This window comes from Phalacrocorax carbo, chromosome 1 (assembly GCF_963921805.1).
Source record: "Phalacrocorax carbo chromosome 1, bPhaCar2.1, whole genome shotgun sequence".
Taxonomy (NCBI): domain Eukaryota; kingdom Metazoa; phylum Chordata; class Aves; order Suliformes; family Phalacrocoracidae; genus Phalacrocorax; species Phalacrocorax carbo.
This window is the reverse complement of record NC_087513.1, coordinates 114,650,262-114,665,763: the sequence shown is the minus strand read 5'-3', so window position 1 is coordinate 114,665,763 and position 15,502 is coordinate 114,650,262. Positions and strand designations below refer to the sequence as shown.

The window sequence follows — 15,502 nt, the reverse complement described above, 5'->3', positions numbered from 1 at the left end:
TTAAAAAAAAAAAAAAAGTGAAGTGGGGAGGTGAAAACTCTACTGACATACACTACCACGTGTACTGCCGATGTGTATGATTACTTGCCTGCTGGAACACTGTGTTTGTGTTAGGCATGTTTGAACTCCTAAATATGTCACATAGAACTTGCAATAGCTCTAGACGTCATGAAATGAGATTAAATATTCAAAAACTTTCACATATTTTAATATTTTACTCAAGTGTCAGAGCAAACCATGTCTCTTCAATAGTTGAAGTTGGGAATCCAACCCCAAAGCTTACTGCATCCATCAAGGTTAGAGACCACAAGGTACTTCCTCGACAACAGAGAAAATTCCCAACCCAGTTTCAAAAGGAAAAGGAGAAAGTGTTTAGATATCTTGGTAAAAGGCAGCAGAATCCAGACAGTAGGCCAAGAAAGTTAGTGAAATGAGTCTGGTTTCCATCTTTATAGATTTTTTTTTTTTAAGCCCTAAATTGAAACTTTCCTCTCAATAGTACTGGCTAACACTCTCTTCCAGGCCCTTCACAATTCATGTTCAGCCACCACAGCTTCCGTCTGTGGACTCTACATCCTTCCCACTCAAGTTCCTGCTCTGCCACAGTCCTGTGTCACTGTTCAGGTCTCATCATTCACTTTGCAGCAATGGTGCTGATGTCCAGGATATGTCACTTCTGAGCCCTTCCCAGCTTGGCTGCTACTTCCTTCCCAACCTCATGGGCAGTTGTGATGCCTCCTGCCTGTTGCAGGCTGAGCTCCAGATGGTCTCACCAAGTGAGAGAAAGGTGACTGCCTTAAGCACCGCACTTGCACAGGCCTTCCCCACTCTCTCCAGGAGTCAGACAAAGCCCCTCACATTTAAGATTTGTCCCAAATCAAGACCTGGTGGTATCATGTCCAAGGGTTTGGATTTGTTGAGGAAGAGGAAGGAGAGCACTGATGGTTCTTCCCCTGTGCTATTAATTATGCTGGTAGTCAGCTGATTCAGGCTTTTGCCTGGTCCTCCAGAAAAATAATGGCTGTTCTTTTCACTGTTTCTTTGGTTTCTTCAGCACACTGTAGCTAGGCTTTACCTTCCTTTCTTGCAGCAGTAGGAAGTGGTGGGAAGTGCAAGGTCCAATTCTCATGTGACTGAAGTAGAAATTAAGGCACACAGCATTTTCCTTCCCCAAAAAAGGAGATGGAGCTGAGTGGGCAAATCTTTTTCTCCTGCTCTTCGCCACGCTTGCACTTAGGTACTTTTTGTTGCTGGGAAGAGAAACAACAGTATCCAGTCTGAGGTTGTGGATAAAATGCAAGATTCCCTGCATGCTGGGCTCTTCCTCCCAAATCTCTGTTTTCCCTCACAGAGCCACCGTTCATTATAGTGGCCAAGACACTGCAGTCAAGGGCTTAACACTTGAGTGCACGGTACAACCAAGCTACAGCTTTACAGCCAGATGACATAAACTTGCCTACTTGTTAGTCAGTGTTGGAAGCATGTGCCCCATTCTCATAATAATGAGCTCAAATTGTTTCATATTTATACAGGCTGGCTTCCAGCCAGGCTCCAATCTCACAGCGCATGCAGTAATTTACATTTGAATACTCATAATGCTTAATATTCTGAATTGATTGTTGATACTTGCAAACCTGCAAAGAACAGACCCAGCATTGCAGGCGGAGGGAAAGATTAGTTTTTTCAAAACACATTGCCAGTACTTGAGTGAAAGCCAACAGCCCTCAACATAGCAATCACTCGCTAACCTCAGAAGAAGTAGGGATGCTTCATCCTGCCGTACATGTACCATTGGACCATTCAACCAAGGACATTCATGCGCAAGACAAATATATACCCACTCCCAGCAGGAGAGCCATGAGTTTTTTCATATTATTAATGTGTTTGATTTTTGTTCAAGAAGTGCTTCTTGCCTCTATTCTCTCTCTTTATGGATATTTTTAAGACAGCCTTTTACTTTCACTCAGCAGGAGATCACGAGTTTTTTTGTGGGTAAATTACATTCATGGATAATGAGAAAGAGACTGTAATCACACACCTCAAAGAACTCTTAACTATCTTACTTAGGTTCTGGAGGCAGTACAAATTACATAGGAGTGCTGAATTAGCTAGTAGAATTGCACTGTGTTTAAATACTTGGACAAATCTTCAAAAGGTTGAGCTCCACTGACTTCAAATAAGCTGTGTAAATCTGTAGCACCCAAAAATATAGTATTAGAAATCATGTTCCTGTCTTTACAGACACAGAGCTGGATCTCAGACTATTTTAGTTCTTTGTAAGATCTCAGACTTGCTGAGTCACCTTATACAAGCCACTATGGCTTCAGGTTTTTTGTCTCTAAAGTGATGATATGAAAAATTTAAGGTTCCTCCTCCAGGGTATTGCAATGTATAATGAAATGAGGACAATGAGCACTATATGGATGGCTATTAAGAATAATTTTTGATAAGTGCCACTCAGGCTAACCACTGGCTTCTAAGTGAGCCACAACGGAGGTGCTGACCAAAGAACATTTTTCTCCTTCTAACTCCCCTCACCTGCTCATGCTTGACATTAGGCAAGAAAGTTAGTAAGGTTTCTTCAATTCTATGTTCTTGTTATTTCAATATTAAACAACAATTTACTGGCAAGGAAGAAGCATTATATCATTTCTGCAATAAACTGTATCAATATAACATCAACAAAAACATACCCTATAGTCAACCAATTAAAAATGCATTTCAGAATATTTAGGTGTTGAAGGTAAGTGTAACTAGGAAAAGGAAAAGCCATAACAATATTAGTTAGGAGGCTGGCAAATATGAAGCTAACAACTACACTCTGAGTATGCGAAATATGTTGGGACAGATAAGACACCCTGTTAAGTGACAGCAAATACCCATTGCACAGAATGGTTAGTTGTGTAATTCCATATAATTTTTCAGGTCTAATTCGCCTCCAAGAGCTCATCAAAGCCCCTTCTCGATACAACATTAAAATCAAAATTCGCCAACTGCCCTCTGGGAATAAAGACGCCAGGCCTTTACTCAAGGAGATGAAGAAAGGCAAGGAATTCTACGTGATATTTGATTGCTCACATGAAACAGCAGCAGAAATCCTTAAGCAGGTAAGGAGAAGGAGGTGAAAAAGTACAACATTTTGTATCCTGAAAGTTGTCAGGCTTCTGGTTTTCATTTTCTGGGAAACACTAAAACTAAATGCTTTTACCAATTAGCCCATAGGCTTGTTAATACAAGGGACAGCAGTTGTTACAGAACATGCAACAGCATCTGAGCACTCCACAAAACTTCAGGGCTTCACAGAGCCATAAGGACCAGCAGCAATACTGACGTCTGTGGAGAAGCCCATATATATCCTGCTGAAGGAAAAATGCATTTCTTTTTAATACTTCAGGTTCTGCTTGACTAGGAAGATTGTCACATTTATTTTAGCTTGTCCTGGTTTAATCAATAGAGTTTTTATGTCTTCCCCACAAAAAAACCAGAAAGAACCCATTTTGGAGTGCTTAGGGAGCAGCTCACGTTGAGCTATTGCCTCCACAGAGGCTGCACATCAGGCTCAGCGCTGACCTACAGTAACAACAGGGCATTAATCCACTGCAGACAAGAGCATAACTCTGCATTCACATCCCTGTAACAAAGCAATATTTGGTCTGCTGGCACTACCTCATTACATTTTAAACCCTGGTACAGCAAGAAGATAGAACGAAGACAGTACCAGAAGAAAAACACATAGTTTAAACAGGAAGAGAAGCTAATGTGCAATGCTTGACATAGCCCTGACCTAAGTGTGAGAGTTGGACAGCCACACAAGGCAAGGACAAACACCATAAAGCCTGATGTTAATGGGCTGGGACATTACCAGGGGCACTCAAAGAGTGGTGTAAATTAGAATTTACTGTTGTCACTTGCTATATATTTCTAGACCATCAAAGTCTAAAGCACTGGCTCCTGCAATTCATTGGCCTATAGCCATTAACTCCAAGCAAGTAATGCATTGTGAATGTCATTTCCCTTTTTACTGCAATTGTAGGTATGAGGGGTGGTTGTTTTTACTGTCAATCAGTCTGATGGGAAACACTGATCCCAGAAGACCACCAGAGAGGTTCCACTGATCTAAATGCACACATATGAGCTGTCCCATAGAGGTTAAATCTTATGCTTTCATCCCAGAATGAAATATTTAAGTTATGCAGAGTAGCATTCTGTATCAAAGTAAGTAAGACAACTTACTGGTTGCGTTAGTCTGCGGAGCCTGAAACCATCCACTCTGCACTGGAGAATCTTGATCCTGTGAATACAGACATGCAGGATGGTGTCCTAAACCAGATGCACTACAGCTGAGAGCAGAACACCAGTTCCTGTGAGCTAGTAGGGTTAGATTTACTGCTCTCAGAAAAGTTGGCCTGTACTAAATTTAAGGATTTTCTTGGTGTAAGTCATATATTTAAGCTACAGCAGGGCCAGATGCAGGCATGATGTTGAGAATGTGAGGGAGGAGCAAGAGGAGTGTGTGCAATCACACAGCTGCTCTCTCACACGATGGGGAGTGCATTGTAGCAAGTGGCATTAATTGGCAAGGGGGGTGGACAGGAGAGCTGCTTTGCCCTCACTCTGCTCCCTGTAAGGCTGTCCAAAAGCATTAAAACATGACAGAAGGAACAAGATGCTCCAAAATCAGATTTGTGAGGGAAGAGTTAAACTGACAACACAAATTTTAAGGGATCTGCAAGAAAAAAGTACAGATGTCTGGCACACTGCAGGAGGCTCAAAGCTTCAAATATACCAGGCTCAGTATGAAAAAAAAAATAACCTTAATGTCAAAAGAAGAAGAGGAAGTGCTAAAAGATGCACTTAGACAGGGCAAAATGGCAGAACAGTTTGTGTGGGAAATGGATCAGGGAGACAACTGACAGGCTGCAGGCACAGATAATGCTCTCCCATGCCTCAGGAACTCAGAGAAGGATGGTGAATGGCAGTGTGGGAGAAAACAGGAAAATTAAGAGAGGTACACCTGTGGGTCAAAGCTGCAGGAAAGGAAACAACATAAATATAAGCTAGAAAGAAAGGGAAAATGGCTTTTATACAAGATAGCTCTGTGGCTGAATCTAAATGCTGCCAGCAGTAACTCAGGTGTTGAAGGTCCTCACTGTCAAAGGCAGCTGTGAAATGTGAAGCTGTGGAGGGCTTTGAATTCACATGGAACTCATCTGACTGTAGGTTAGCTACATGAAGTACCTTGGTTCACAATCTCATCATTGCACACCTCAACCTCCATATAATTTTACACTGAATGAAAACAAGGTATTAAAGAGAATACTATAGAAATTATTTTAAGAAAACTCTGCAGTATTAGTAGGGAATATTTTTGACTTTTTAAATGATCCAATAGATATTATGGGAAAAAGACATATGGTTAAATTATATAAGATTTCCAATAGAAGTAGTCAACAGTCATCTAAACCTGTCCCCAAAGCAACAAATTCTTGTCTGCCTACTGTATTTACAATAATGTAGTAGATGTTTAGTAACCCATGCAGGAGAAGGTAAATAGAGGCAGTGGAGTTTTGTAGCGGCTTGGGTTGCAGAGGGTATTTTACAGAATGAAAACACAGCAAGGTCACACAGGGACATATCCACCATTGCTTATGCTCAGTTCTTGTGTCGTGTTCACCCTCCAAGCCTGCACAGGTTTCCCCCCAAAAGTTTTGCACAAAGGTTGCATTTCTCCACCTCCAAGCCCTTGGGCCCACTGGTGCCCCCTCTGCACCAGGATCTGCTCCGTCTCCTGTGGACAATCCCCTAGCACAGGCAGGCGACATCCCTCACCTCCTTCAAGCCTCACCTATGCCGGGAAAAAGACAAACAGCCACCTCTCACATGCTCTGGCATTCCACCAGCAGCATTTCTGCTGCCAGCCTGCCTCTGAGCTGAAGGCACAGGCAGGGCAGAAAAGCTGCTGCCCTTCTTCCAGCAGTGCCTGTGCCACTGGGGGTTGGCAGCAGCAGCAACGGCTCTGCAAGCAGGGGCCACTCATGCCAGTGCTCAGGGGGCACTGGCTGTGGCACGGCTTTTTACCCAGGAAGGGAGGGCAAGGGATGCCCAAAAGTTATTTCTGGGAGAGAAAGGATTAGCACATCCAGAATTATGTCCTGAAAGAGTTGGCATATGGAGCTGTATTTGGGAGTGTGGAGATGCCTGACCCGGCCACATTACTGGGCTGTGGGACTAGGGGAGGTGACCTCTTTGCTTGCCTCCTTCCACCTTTTGTTTACAGAACAGCACAAAAGACATTTCTTCTCTTAAACAAGACTATCTTTTGCTTATTTATAGCTTCAGCTAAAATACCATTGTGCCACACTTCTTCCTTGTGCACAACACAAGCAGGCAAATCAATAACCTAATTTAAACAAAATAGAAAGCCTGCACACAGCTAAATAACCTATTCCCTAAACTCACACATTTCCCCTTCTCTCTGACATGCTGCAGAGAGCTCAGGCTTTCACAGTCCCCTACCAGCTTAATGATGCCTGGCCCTCTCCTCACTCAGATCTGGAAGCAGCAAGAGGAAAATGTGATTATTAATTGCTGCCTTTTCCAATAGTCACTTTGAATTTTCTATCCCTGTTCCCTCACAAGGGTTGATAACCCCATGAGACAGGCGTACAGCAGCTAAGGGAGCTTTCCAACTTGGTAGCCTGTACCAGGTAACCACCCAGACCAGCAGCTCCGCTGCCTGATGTGACCCACTCCACAGGGATCAGGATATTCTGAAATTACTTGAACTGGGAGGTTAAGCCAGCAGGGTTTTCATACAAGACATACCACACCAGCAGAGCTGATGGAAAAAGTTGCAGCAGGTCTGCCACTACCATAGTCTACTTGAGCATCTTGGCTGCTGGAGCTTTAAAGCTCATGAAAACTGAACAAATCATCTGACAAGGAGCGATATCTAGTAGAGAATTAGATACCAAAAGCAGGAGCTAAGCACAGCTGTGGCTTCTTAGGGTAAAACTGTAATCTCCAAAGTCCTGCTCACGGTCTTCTTAAGCTCTGTAGGAGCCTCCCTGTTTGACTTCAGCATTGCCTGTCCTGCTGAGGTCTGAGGGTGTCTAACACCTCTCTCCTTCAAAGCCTAAAAATAGATATCCCTGAAAGGGTGTGAGATAATAATGCACCCTCCAAACTTGTAAAAGACAAGCAGGACTGAGTCCCTTACCCAAAGAAGTTGAAAACTCTTAAGGAAAAATCTGGTCGTTACAACATTTACCTGGAACGTTTTGTGGACAGAGATTTGGTGCTCTGCCTATACTAGGTAAGCAATCCCACAAGTTAGTTAAATCTAGCCATTGGAAATCACAATCTGTTTTATTCACAAATCTTCCAATATAACCTACACGTACTCTATTTAGTCTGATATTGCCTTTTTGTATGAGGAATTTAGTTCAAGAGGTCAATTTGTTATGGTTAAACTTCAATTTATTCTCCTAACACACCAGTAGTTGGCACAGATTTTACTGCTAGGCAAACTCTTCTCTCATAAATTGTATTGCAACTAGCCTTAAATTATCTGCTCCTTCCTCCACACCTCTGAAATAATTTTATTAAATGTACTGTTTATTTAATCAGGTTTAGGATGCTCAGAGCATTTTATAAAGAATTCTATGTTCACTTTTGCTATGTGACAGACAAAGAGCAAAATAATTAATTCCGTTCCTATAGAAGTACAAAAACCAAGTGTCACCATAGTATACACTCCAGGTACAATAATAAATGTGAGAATATGAAACTTCAGTTCCTGTGTATGCTCCTTCTAGTAACTTGACAGGTAGGCTGAAGCCCACTCTCTTCTAAGAAAAGGCAGGATTAGCTCTGTTCTCACTGCAGTTAGAGAAATACCAGTGGCAGATTGCCCCAGATGCCCCCAAGGCCCAGGGTGAGAAGCAGGGACATACTCATGTCATCGGTTCTCTTCTCTCTTATTGAGTTTATAAAGGGGTTGTTGATGGAAAGTCATCCTGTTCTGGCCACCTGGTTACTGCTGAATGGCATCACATAGCGAGAACGTTGGTCTCTAGGGCATGCGTGGGTTAAGACATCAGTAAAGACCATGGGCACTGAAATGGTGTGGTATTCAGAGGTAATTCATTCTGAAATCTGGCAGTGCTTCAGCTCCCAAATCCAAATGTGGGTGTCTGTAAAAGTAGATGTGGCCATTGCCTTTGAAGTTTTATTCTGATACAGCAGCACAGGCTATAAATCAGAGTACAGTCTTTTGGGACCCTTGCTGTATAACATCATAGCCGCACTATGCCGAGACCTCTGCTTCTCTGTTCTTGTTAGCTGTGCTGTCTAGCTGAAAGATAAACTAGTTACATAAACTCAGTGGAATGCCATCCATGCTACATCTTGCACATGTACTCGTTCCTTGTTTCCTTGGAAGATTCACTGGTTGGTGCAAATGCAAGTAAACTTTCAAACTGAAAGAGTGCTTTCAGTCTTGGTACTGTGAGTTGATGTCCGTGCTGGAGTCTGAAAGGTAATGCTGCTGCCCTAGCTCCCTGGGAACTCTTCAGGAAGCAGAAGGAGCCAACCACAGCTGACTGGGACCCTGGGCCAACATATTTGTCCTGCCCTATTGCTATGGCTCTTGCTTCCAGCTGGACTTGCTTCCCATACTAGCAAAGTATTTATATATCTTGTTTCTTGACATGACTGATGCCCATGTTGGAGGAACTCTATATCACTCCAGCTGGACCGCTGCTGTGACAGAGTGGGATGCAGATTTCCAGTGAGTTAAGGCATGTCCAAGTAAAGCTGTCTATACAGAGTCCAGGGAAGCACTGTGAGAACAATATAAACCTTTTATATTGAACACTTAAGAGAGACAAAGAGAGAGAGGGGCTTTTATTCATTATGGTATATCTTGCTGATCTTAGAAGAGTTGTGGTACTAATTCATTGGATAATGAAATGCTTCACCGTCATTCTGGGTTCAACCTGCTTTGAAGGAAGACTGACACTAGCTCTAAATGAGGCGGTGATGTTTTTACAAGACAAACAGCTGCAGGTTGGAGCCGGGATATGATGCAAGCTAGGAACAGGACACACAAAGAGATTTACAGACATAAGAGAATATTTTTATGCAGTTTCTGTTAGCTTGCCATATATATATTTTACCACTGATACTTTTTCAGATTCACATTGCAGTTCACAACCCACAGCTAAAAGTACAGATCTGTGAAAGACAAGGCCCAAAATTCCAATCTGAAATGGATGATTAAAGATGGAAGTCTCTTTATCTTACTTGCCAAGATAATCCATAATCCAATGTGAATTTGGCTGAAGAACAGGTTTTATACAGGGTAGGATGGGTAGGAGATCTACAAGGAGAATAGAGAATATTTTAGCCTGGTTTCACAAGTTTACATTCATCAAAGTTCCACAGTAAGTAAAAGCTGTTATTATTTAAATAGGACATTTATATCAGATGTATAATTATTTAAATAATTACATGCAAAGTTATTTAAATAGAAACGAGTAATGAAATCTCATTCTAGTTTCTTATGGGCAGCTATATATACATAAACTAATCTCATTGCCTACCCTTCTCTCTTCTGGGCTGCTGTGCTCGTTTTCTCTAGTGGGGAGGACATTTGCTCTGTGGGAAGAGCCTGTGCAGCTGCTTTGCAAGGTGCTTCAGAGGTGTCCCAATCTGAAAGGAGTCTTTGCTCTTAACATGCTTTTATTATTGTCTCACTCCTGGTAGTTCCTAGAAGCTGCTTCCCCTGTATCTGCTGTGTTGCAAACACACAGCAGAAGTTGAGTCCTTGCAACTCTTCTATTTACACCAATAGGAGCATACAAGACATTAATGCTTTGGGGTCTCCAGCATGACACTCAGCATTCCTCTTGCTTTTGCTTTAACTTGTCTTCATCTCCTGTTTTCCTAATACCATCCATCAGAGTGGGCATTTGGTACTGTCATTAAATTGCCATTTATTGAGAATTTTACTTAGTGACCATGTTACCCTAAATCATAAATAAGTTATTATTACAAAGTCTTTACAATCCATGAATAAAAAGCACCCTATTTAGGTCAATCTACAGATCTAACTCACTTGTCACAGTGATGTCTAAGTGCTATATATCATCATCCTTATACTATCATCCTTAACTAATTATCATCCTTAATGAGTGTTAGAGAGAAGGAGAACCAGTTAAGGCTGTTCCTGTAACTAGTGCTAAGTGAAAAGGCAGAGCTAGTGGCAGATCAGGGCCCAGCCTGGGACAGATCCAACACCAGCTCTTTTCACTTAACCAGACAAGGACATTATTAACATGTGTGTGCCACTTACAAGCTCCCTTCCAGCTGTCTGTATCTTCATATCTTAACTGAGTCATCTTTGATATAGAAAATAGAAAAGTGACATGTTGATTAAGCTTTCCTGGGCTGCTGCAATAATTTCTTTGGAAGAATTTCAGCAAGCATCTCTCATGGAGCCCTTGGGTACAGGGTCCTTGGCAAACCCATGGCACCCTTCCAGCAGTTGCTATCATGAACCTGTGTCTTGGTTATGGCAGATAACATTACTGGCTGAACCTCGCTTTTTAACTTTTTCCACGCAATTTGCCTTTAGTTTTCAGGAGTTTGGGTTCTGGTTTGGTTTTTTTCTTGTTTTTTTGTTTCTTTTCAAAGACAATCCTGTAGCATGACTTTGGAAATCATTATTATTCACAGGTATGTGTGTGTCCAGCCAGCTCTGTTTATAGCACATTACTTGGGAATCAATATGTCATAAAAAGTTTCAATCAAAAATGTGTTCAGGAGGCAAACACTCCTCTCAGGCTACTACCCTCAGATTTGTGGGGTAGGCAATACCCAGGCTACCTTGGATTATCATAGAATCATAGAATTATAGAATGTCTTGAGTTGGAAGGGACCCCCAACGATCATTGAGTCCAACTCCTGTCCTTGCACAGGACAACCCCAGAATTCACACCATGTGTCTGAGGGCATTGTCCAAATGCTTCCTGAATAGTGTCAGGCTTGGCACCATGACTACTTCCCTGGGAAGCCTGTTCTAGTGCTATTTACACAGGATTAACTAGCTGGTTACCCAGTAGCAGTGTAGCTGCAACAACACAAGCTAGGCAATGCTTCCCAAACATCCAGGCTACACACTTTGTAATCATTCTCATTAATATACCTGTCTAGTTTATGCAAAATTGTGTTTTAAGGCATTATATGGTTTAACATTGTCCCGGTTTTCCATTGTCTTACTATTTCTACACAGGCAGATTGCAGTTTATATCTTCTGATAACAAAAGTGCAATGACTTGATGTCAGCCATTCCATCTCAAGCTAGAATTAAAACTGATGAATCAGTAATTTAAATCTGGGTATTTGTATCCTCCTATTTACACTTATTAGTATGAATTCACTTTCATACTAACTTAACACCATGGACTAAATGCAAACTTCCCGTAGAAAACCAAATAAATTTAGGCATACAGATGATTACCTGGGCTCCAACCACATTTGTATAACCTAACAGCTGGTCTGTACCCCATATGAAGCAACTGGGTTATTTCAATACAGTTTCAACTCAAAAGAGACCTGTATCATTACTGAGTTACTGAATGCCTTCTTTGCTTTGGACTTCACTGCTAAGGCATCCAAGCCCCCAGAAGAGAGAGAAGAAAACTGGAGAAAGGAAGACTTACCATCGGTTGAGAAGGATTGGGTCAGAGATCACTTATGCAAACTGGATCATTACAAATCCATTGGCCCTGATGCGAAACACCCATGAGTGCTGAGGGAGCTGGGGGATGTTCTTGCTGAGACACTCTCCATCATCTTTGAAAGGTTGTGGAGGACAGGAGAAGTGCCCAAAGACTGGAAGAAAGCAAACGTCACTCCACTCTTCAAAAAGGGCAAGAAGGAGGACCTGGAAAACTATAGCCCGGTCAGCCTCACCTCCATCCCTGGAAAGGTCATCTCCAGGCATGTAGAGGACAAGGTTATCAGAAATAGTCAGCATGGATTCACCAGTCTTGCTTGACCAACGTGATAGCCTTCTATGATGTCGTGACTGGCTGGGTAGATGAAGGGAGAGCAGTGGATGTTGCCTTTGCATCGAAGGCATTCGACACTGTCTCCCTCTCCCATAGCACTTTCACAGGCAAGCTAAGGAAGTGTGGGTTGGATGAGTGGATGGTAAGGTAGACAGAGAACTGGCTCAATAACAGAGCTCAGAGGGTCGTGATCAATACGGCAGGGTCTGGATGGAGGCCTGTAACTAACGGTGTTCCCCAGGGGTCTGTGCTGGGTTCAGTCCTGTTTAATAGATTAATCAACGACCTGGATGATGGGACAGAGTGTACCCTCAGCAAGTTTGCTGATGATACCAAGCTGGGAGGGGTGGCTGATATGCCAGAAGGCTGTGCTGCCATCCAGCGAGACCTGGACAGGCTGGAGAGCTGCACCGAGGGGAACCTCATGAAATTCAACAAGAGCAAGTGCAAGGTCCTGCACCTGGGGAGGAACAACCCCATGCACCAGTACAGGCTGGGGGCTGACCTGATGGAAAGTGGCTCTGTTGAGAATGACCTTGGAGTGCTGGTGTACAACAAGTTGACCCTGAACCAGTGATGTGCCCTTGTGGCCAAGAAGGCCAGCAATATTCTGGGCTGCATAAAAAGGAGTGTGGCCAGCAGATCGAGGGAGGTTATCCTCCCCCTCTACTCTGCCCTAGTGAGACCACATTTGGATTACTGCATCCAATTTTGGGCCCCCCGCTTTAAGAAGGATGTGGAACTGCTTGTGCAAGTGCAGTGGAGAGCTACCAAGATGATCAGGGGACTGGAGCATCTCCCCTATGATGAAAGGCTGAGAGACCTGGGTTTGTTCAGCCTGGATAGAAGATGACTGAGGGGGGATTTCATCAATACTTATAAATATCTAAAGGGTGGGTGTCAGGACAATGGGACTAGACTCTTTTCAGTAGTCCCAACAAGAGGACAAGGGGCAATGGGCACAAGGTGGAACACAGGAAGTTCCACCTGAATATGAGGAAAACTTCTTCACTGTGAGGGTGACAAAGGAGTGGCACAGGCTGCCCAGGGAGGTTGTGGAGTCTCCTTCCCTGGAGACATTCAAAACCCACCTGGATGTGGTGCTGTGCCCCCTGCTCTGGGTGTGCCTGCTCAAGCAGGGGGGTTGGACAAGATGGTCTCCAGAGGTCCCTTCCAACCCCTGCCATTCTGTGATTCTGTGACTCTGTGATCATAAAAATCCTGACACCTCTTAGACAGAGAAATCCAGCAGCTCCAGCAGAGCAGAACTGAGTCCAGCCAGGTCAGCTGGGAAACACAGCATGCAAAAGTTTCTATTGATGTTACCATATATAATTTTTTGTGTGTAAATAGGGAAGGAACATCAGTCTCCAGGATTGCTAGATTGCTCATTTCTACAGGTAATAAAACAACTCTCAGAAATGGAATAGAAGAGGATTAAAAACAAAATAAGAAATATAAAAGGCAATTTTTACATATAAATTCAGTAGAGCATTTCAGTAAAATACTTGCCTTCTGGCTTGAATTTTAGTAGCTGGAAATAGATTGGTTGTTTGTGATTAACACTGAGCTGTTTTTATTATCCACTGCAGCTTAGAAAGTTTAGGCTTTTTCCTTTTTTTTCATGTGAGGAATTGCAATACACAACCACACAACTGATTTTCAGAGGCTTTTGCCATGAAAGAGAATTTTGGCAAGCCAAATCATGCTATTTTCCCGTCTTTCAAATAGCTGTTCAGGCACTGTTACAAGTGTCCAAAAAATTCTATTAATAGCAGATGCTTACATTATTGTGATCAAGACTGAATAACATTTAATTTTGGTCTGTGTTACTGTCATGATAGCAAATCCTTCAGTAGTTTCCTAGCTCATAATTCCTCCTCCTCTTCAAAAGATCCCAGACAGGGCAAAACACTTGCATTGTGGTAATAGTGCGCACGGACACAGCGACAAACATAGGTGATGCTGGGCTGAGCATCCTGTTATACACCATCAGGGATGTTTTATTTAAGCATTGCCAACAATTTTTGGTGAGGAGCTGAGGGAACAAAACATATCCCCTCAAAGCTTCCTGCATCGTGAGGACTGGGAAGAAAACCTTCAGCCTCTTCCACCTGAGGTGGCCAGTCAGTATGCCTTTAAATGCCATCCTTGCCTTGAAGACCTCCTAAATGTCTGAGTCTGGACAATTAATCCAGACCAGAAATCCTTTCATACCGGTTGTTTTGACAACCTCTTGCAGGCCTGCATTCCCCAGGTGGAACAAAAGGCATTTATAGAAGCTTTTTTCTTCTTGTTTTTCTGGTTTATTTCAGTGAGCACTCACGAGTATCTTGCTCTCACATGGTAATGCAGAATTTGAAAAAAAACACACCTAAGCACTTTTCTCTACAAATTCCATTGTCTGCCAGTAAATTCCTTTGTAACACTTCTAAACTGCAGACTAAAGAATTTCACTTTAAAAAAATCAGTTCCTCGTTATCGCTAGTCATTTTTCTTGTCCTAGAATTTTTGCAATCTTTAATCTCTTTCCTGAGCAGAGGTGATAAAAATATAATTTAAATACAATATGGTATTTTTTGTTCCTGAAGAAAAATGTAGGTTTTATTGTAATGAAGTTTTCATAACCTGTAACGTATTGTTCCAGATGAACCCATGCTTTTCAAAAGACAGTGCAGTACACTGAAAACATCCAGTATAAAGTACATTCACCTTTCAACCTTTCAAACTTTTTCAACAGATTCTCTCCATGGGAATGATGACTGAATACTACCACTACTTTTTTACAACACTGGTAAGGAACATTAAATATTTTGGGATGACTTTTCTCTGTTACAGAAAAGACAACCAAAAATTTACACTTTTTCTAGGAGGTCTTTGCTGCCATTATTCAGGGAAACCATGGAGAATGAGTACTAACACTCCTTCGTAATATCAGGAGTCACAATTTTGTAAAGAAGCTGTTTTGCAGTATCTGTGGGGATGGCTAACACTTCAATACAATGAAAATTAACTGCAGTATTGCAGTAGATCAGAATGAAGCAAAATAATGAATGAATGGCTTTGCAGTGGAGCTGAGAGCAAGCACCACGGGTGGTGTGGTTCATCACTAAAATGTTTAATTTACTTATAATAACACAAAATCACATATGTATAAAATAACTTGGGAAATTTTATAGTAAAGAAAAAAAACCTAAATTTTTTATGGTATGGATTTAGAAATACTTATTTCAGCACATTTTCCCTATATTTTAACTTATATGCTATATATAAATATAACTCAATCCATGCTTAAGGTCCATTTGCATTGTATACTAGAAAAACAGCAAAGAACCAATATTGCTAGAACATTCCAAGAGGGCTGGATTGTGTCTGTTCATGTGCACCAGCTTATTCTTTATTTCCTTTCCATATAAAATTTTATG

At 42.1% G+C, this 15,502-nt stretch overlaps 1 protein-coding gene across 1 annotated transcript in view; it reads left to right on the top strand.

Moving 5' to 3' along the window:
- GRIK1 (glutamate ionotropic receptor kainate type subunit 1) overlaps positions 1–15,502 on the top strand; it is a 173,374-nt gene that overhangs the window by 99,841 nt on the left and 58,031 nt on the right. Inside the window, exons 4-5 of the mRNA XM_064470479.1 lie at positions 2,926–3,107; positions 14,818–14,871. Coding sequence (XP_064326549.1) covers positions 2,926–3,107; positions 14,818–14,871 — 236 coding nt within the window. The remainder of the gene's footprint in view (positions 1–2,925; positions 3,108–14,817; positions 14,872–15,502) is intronic.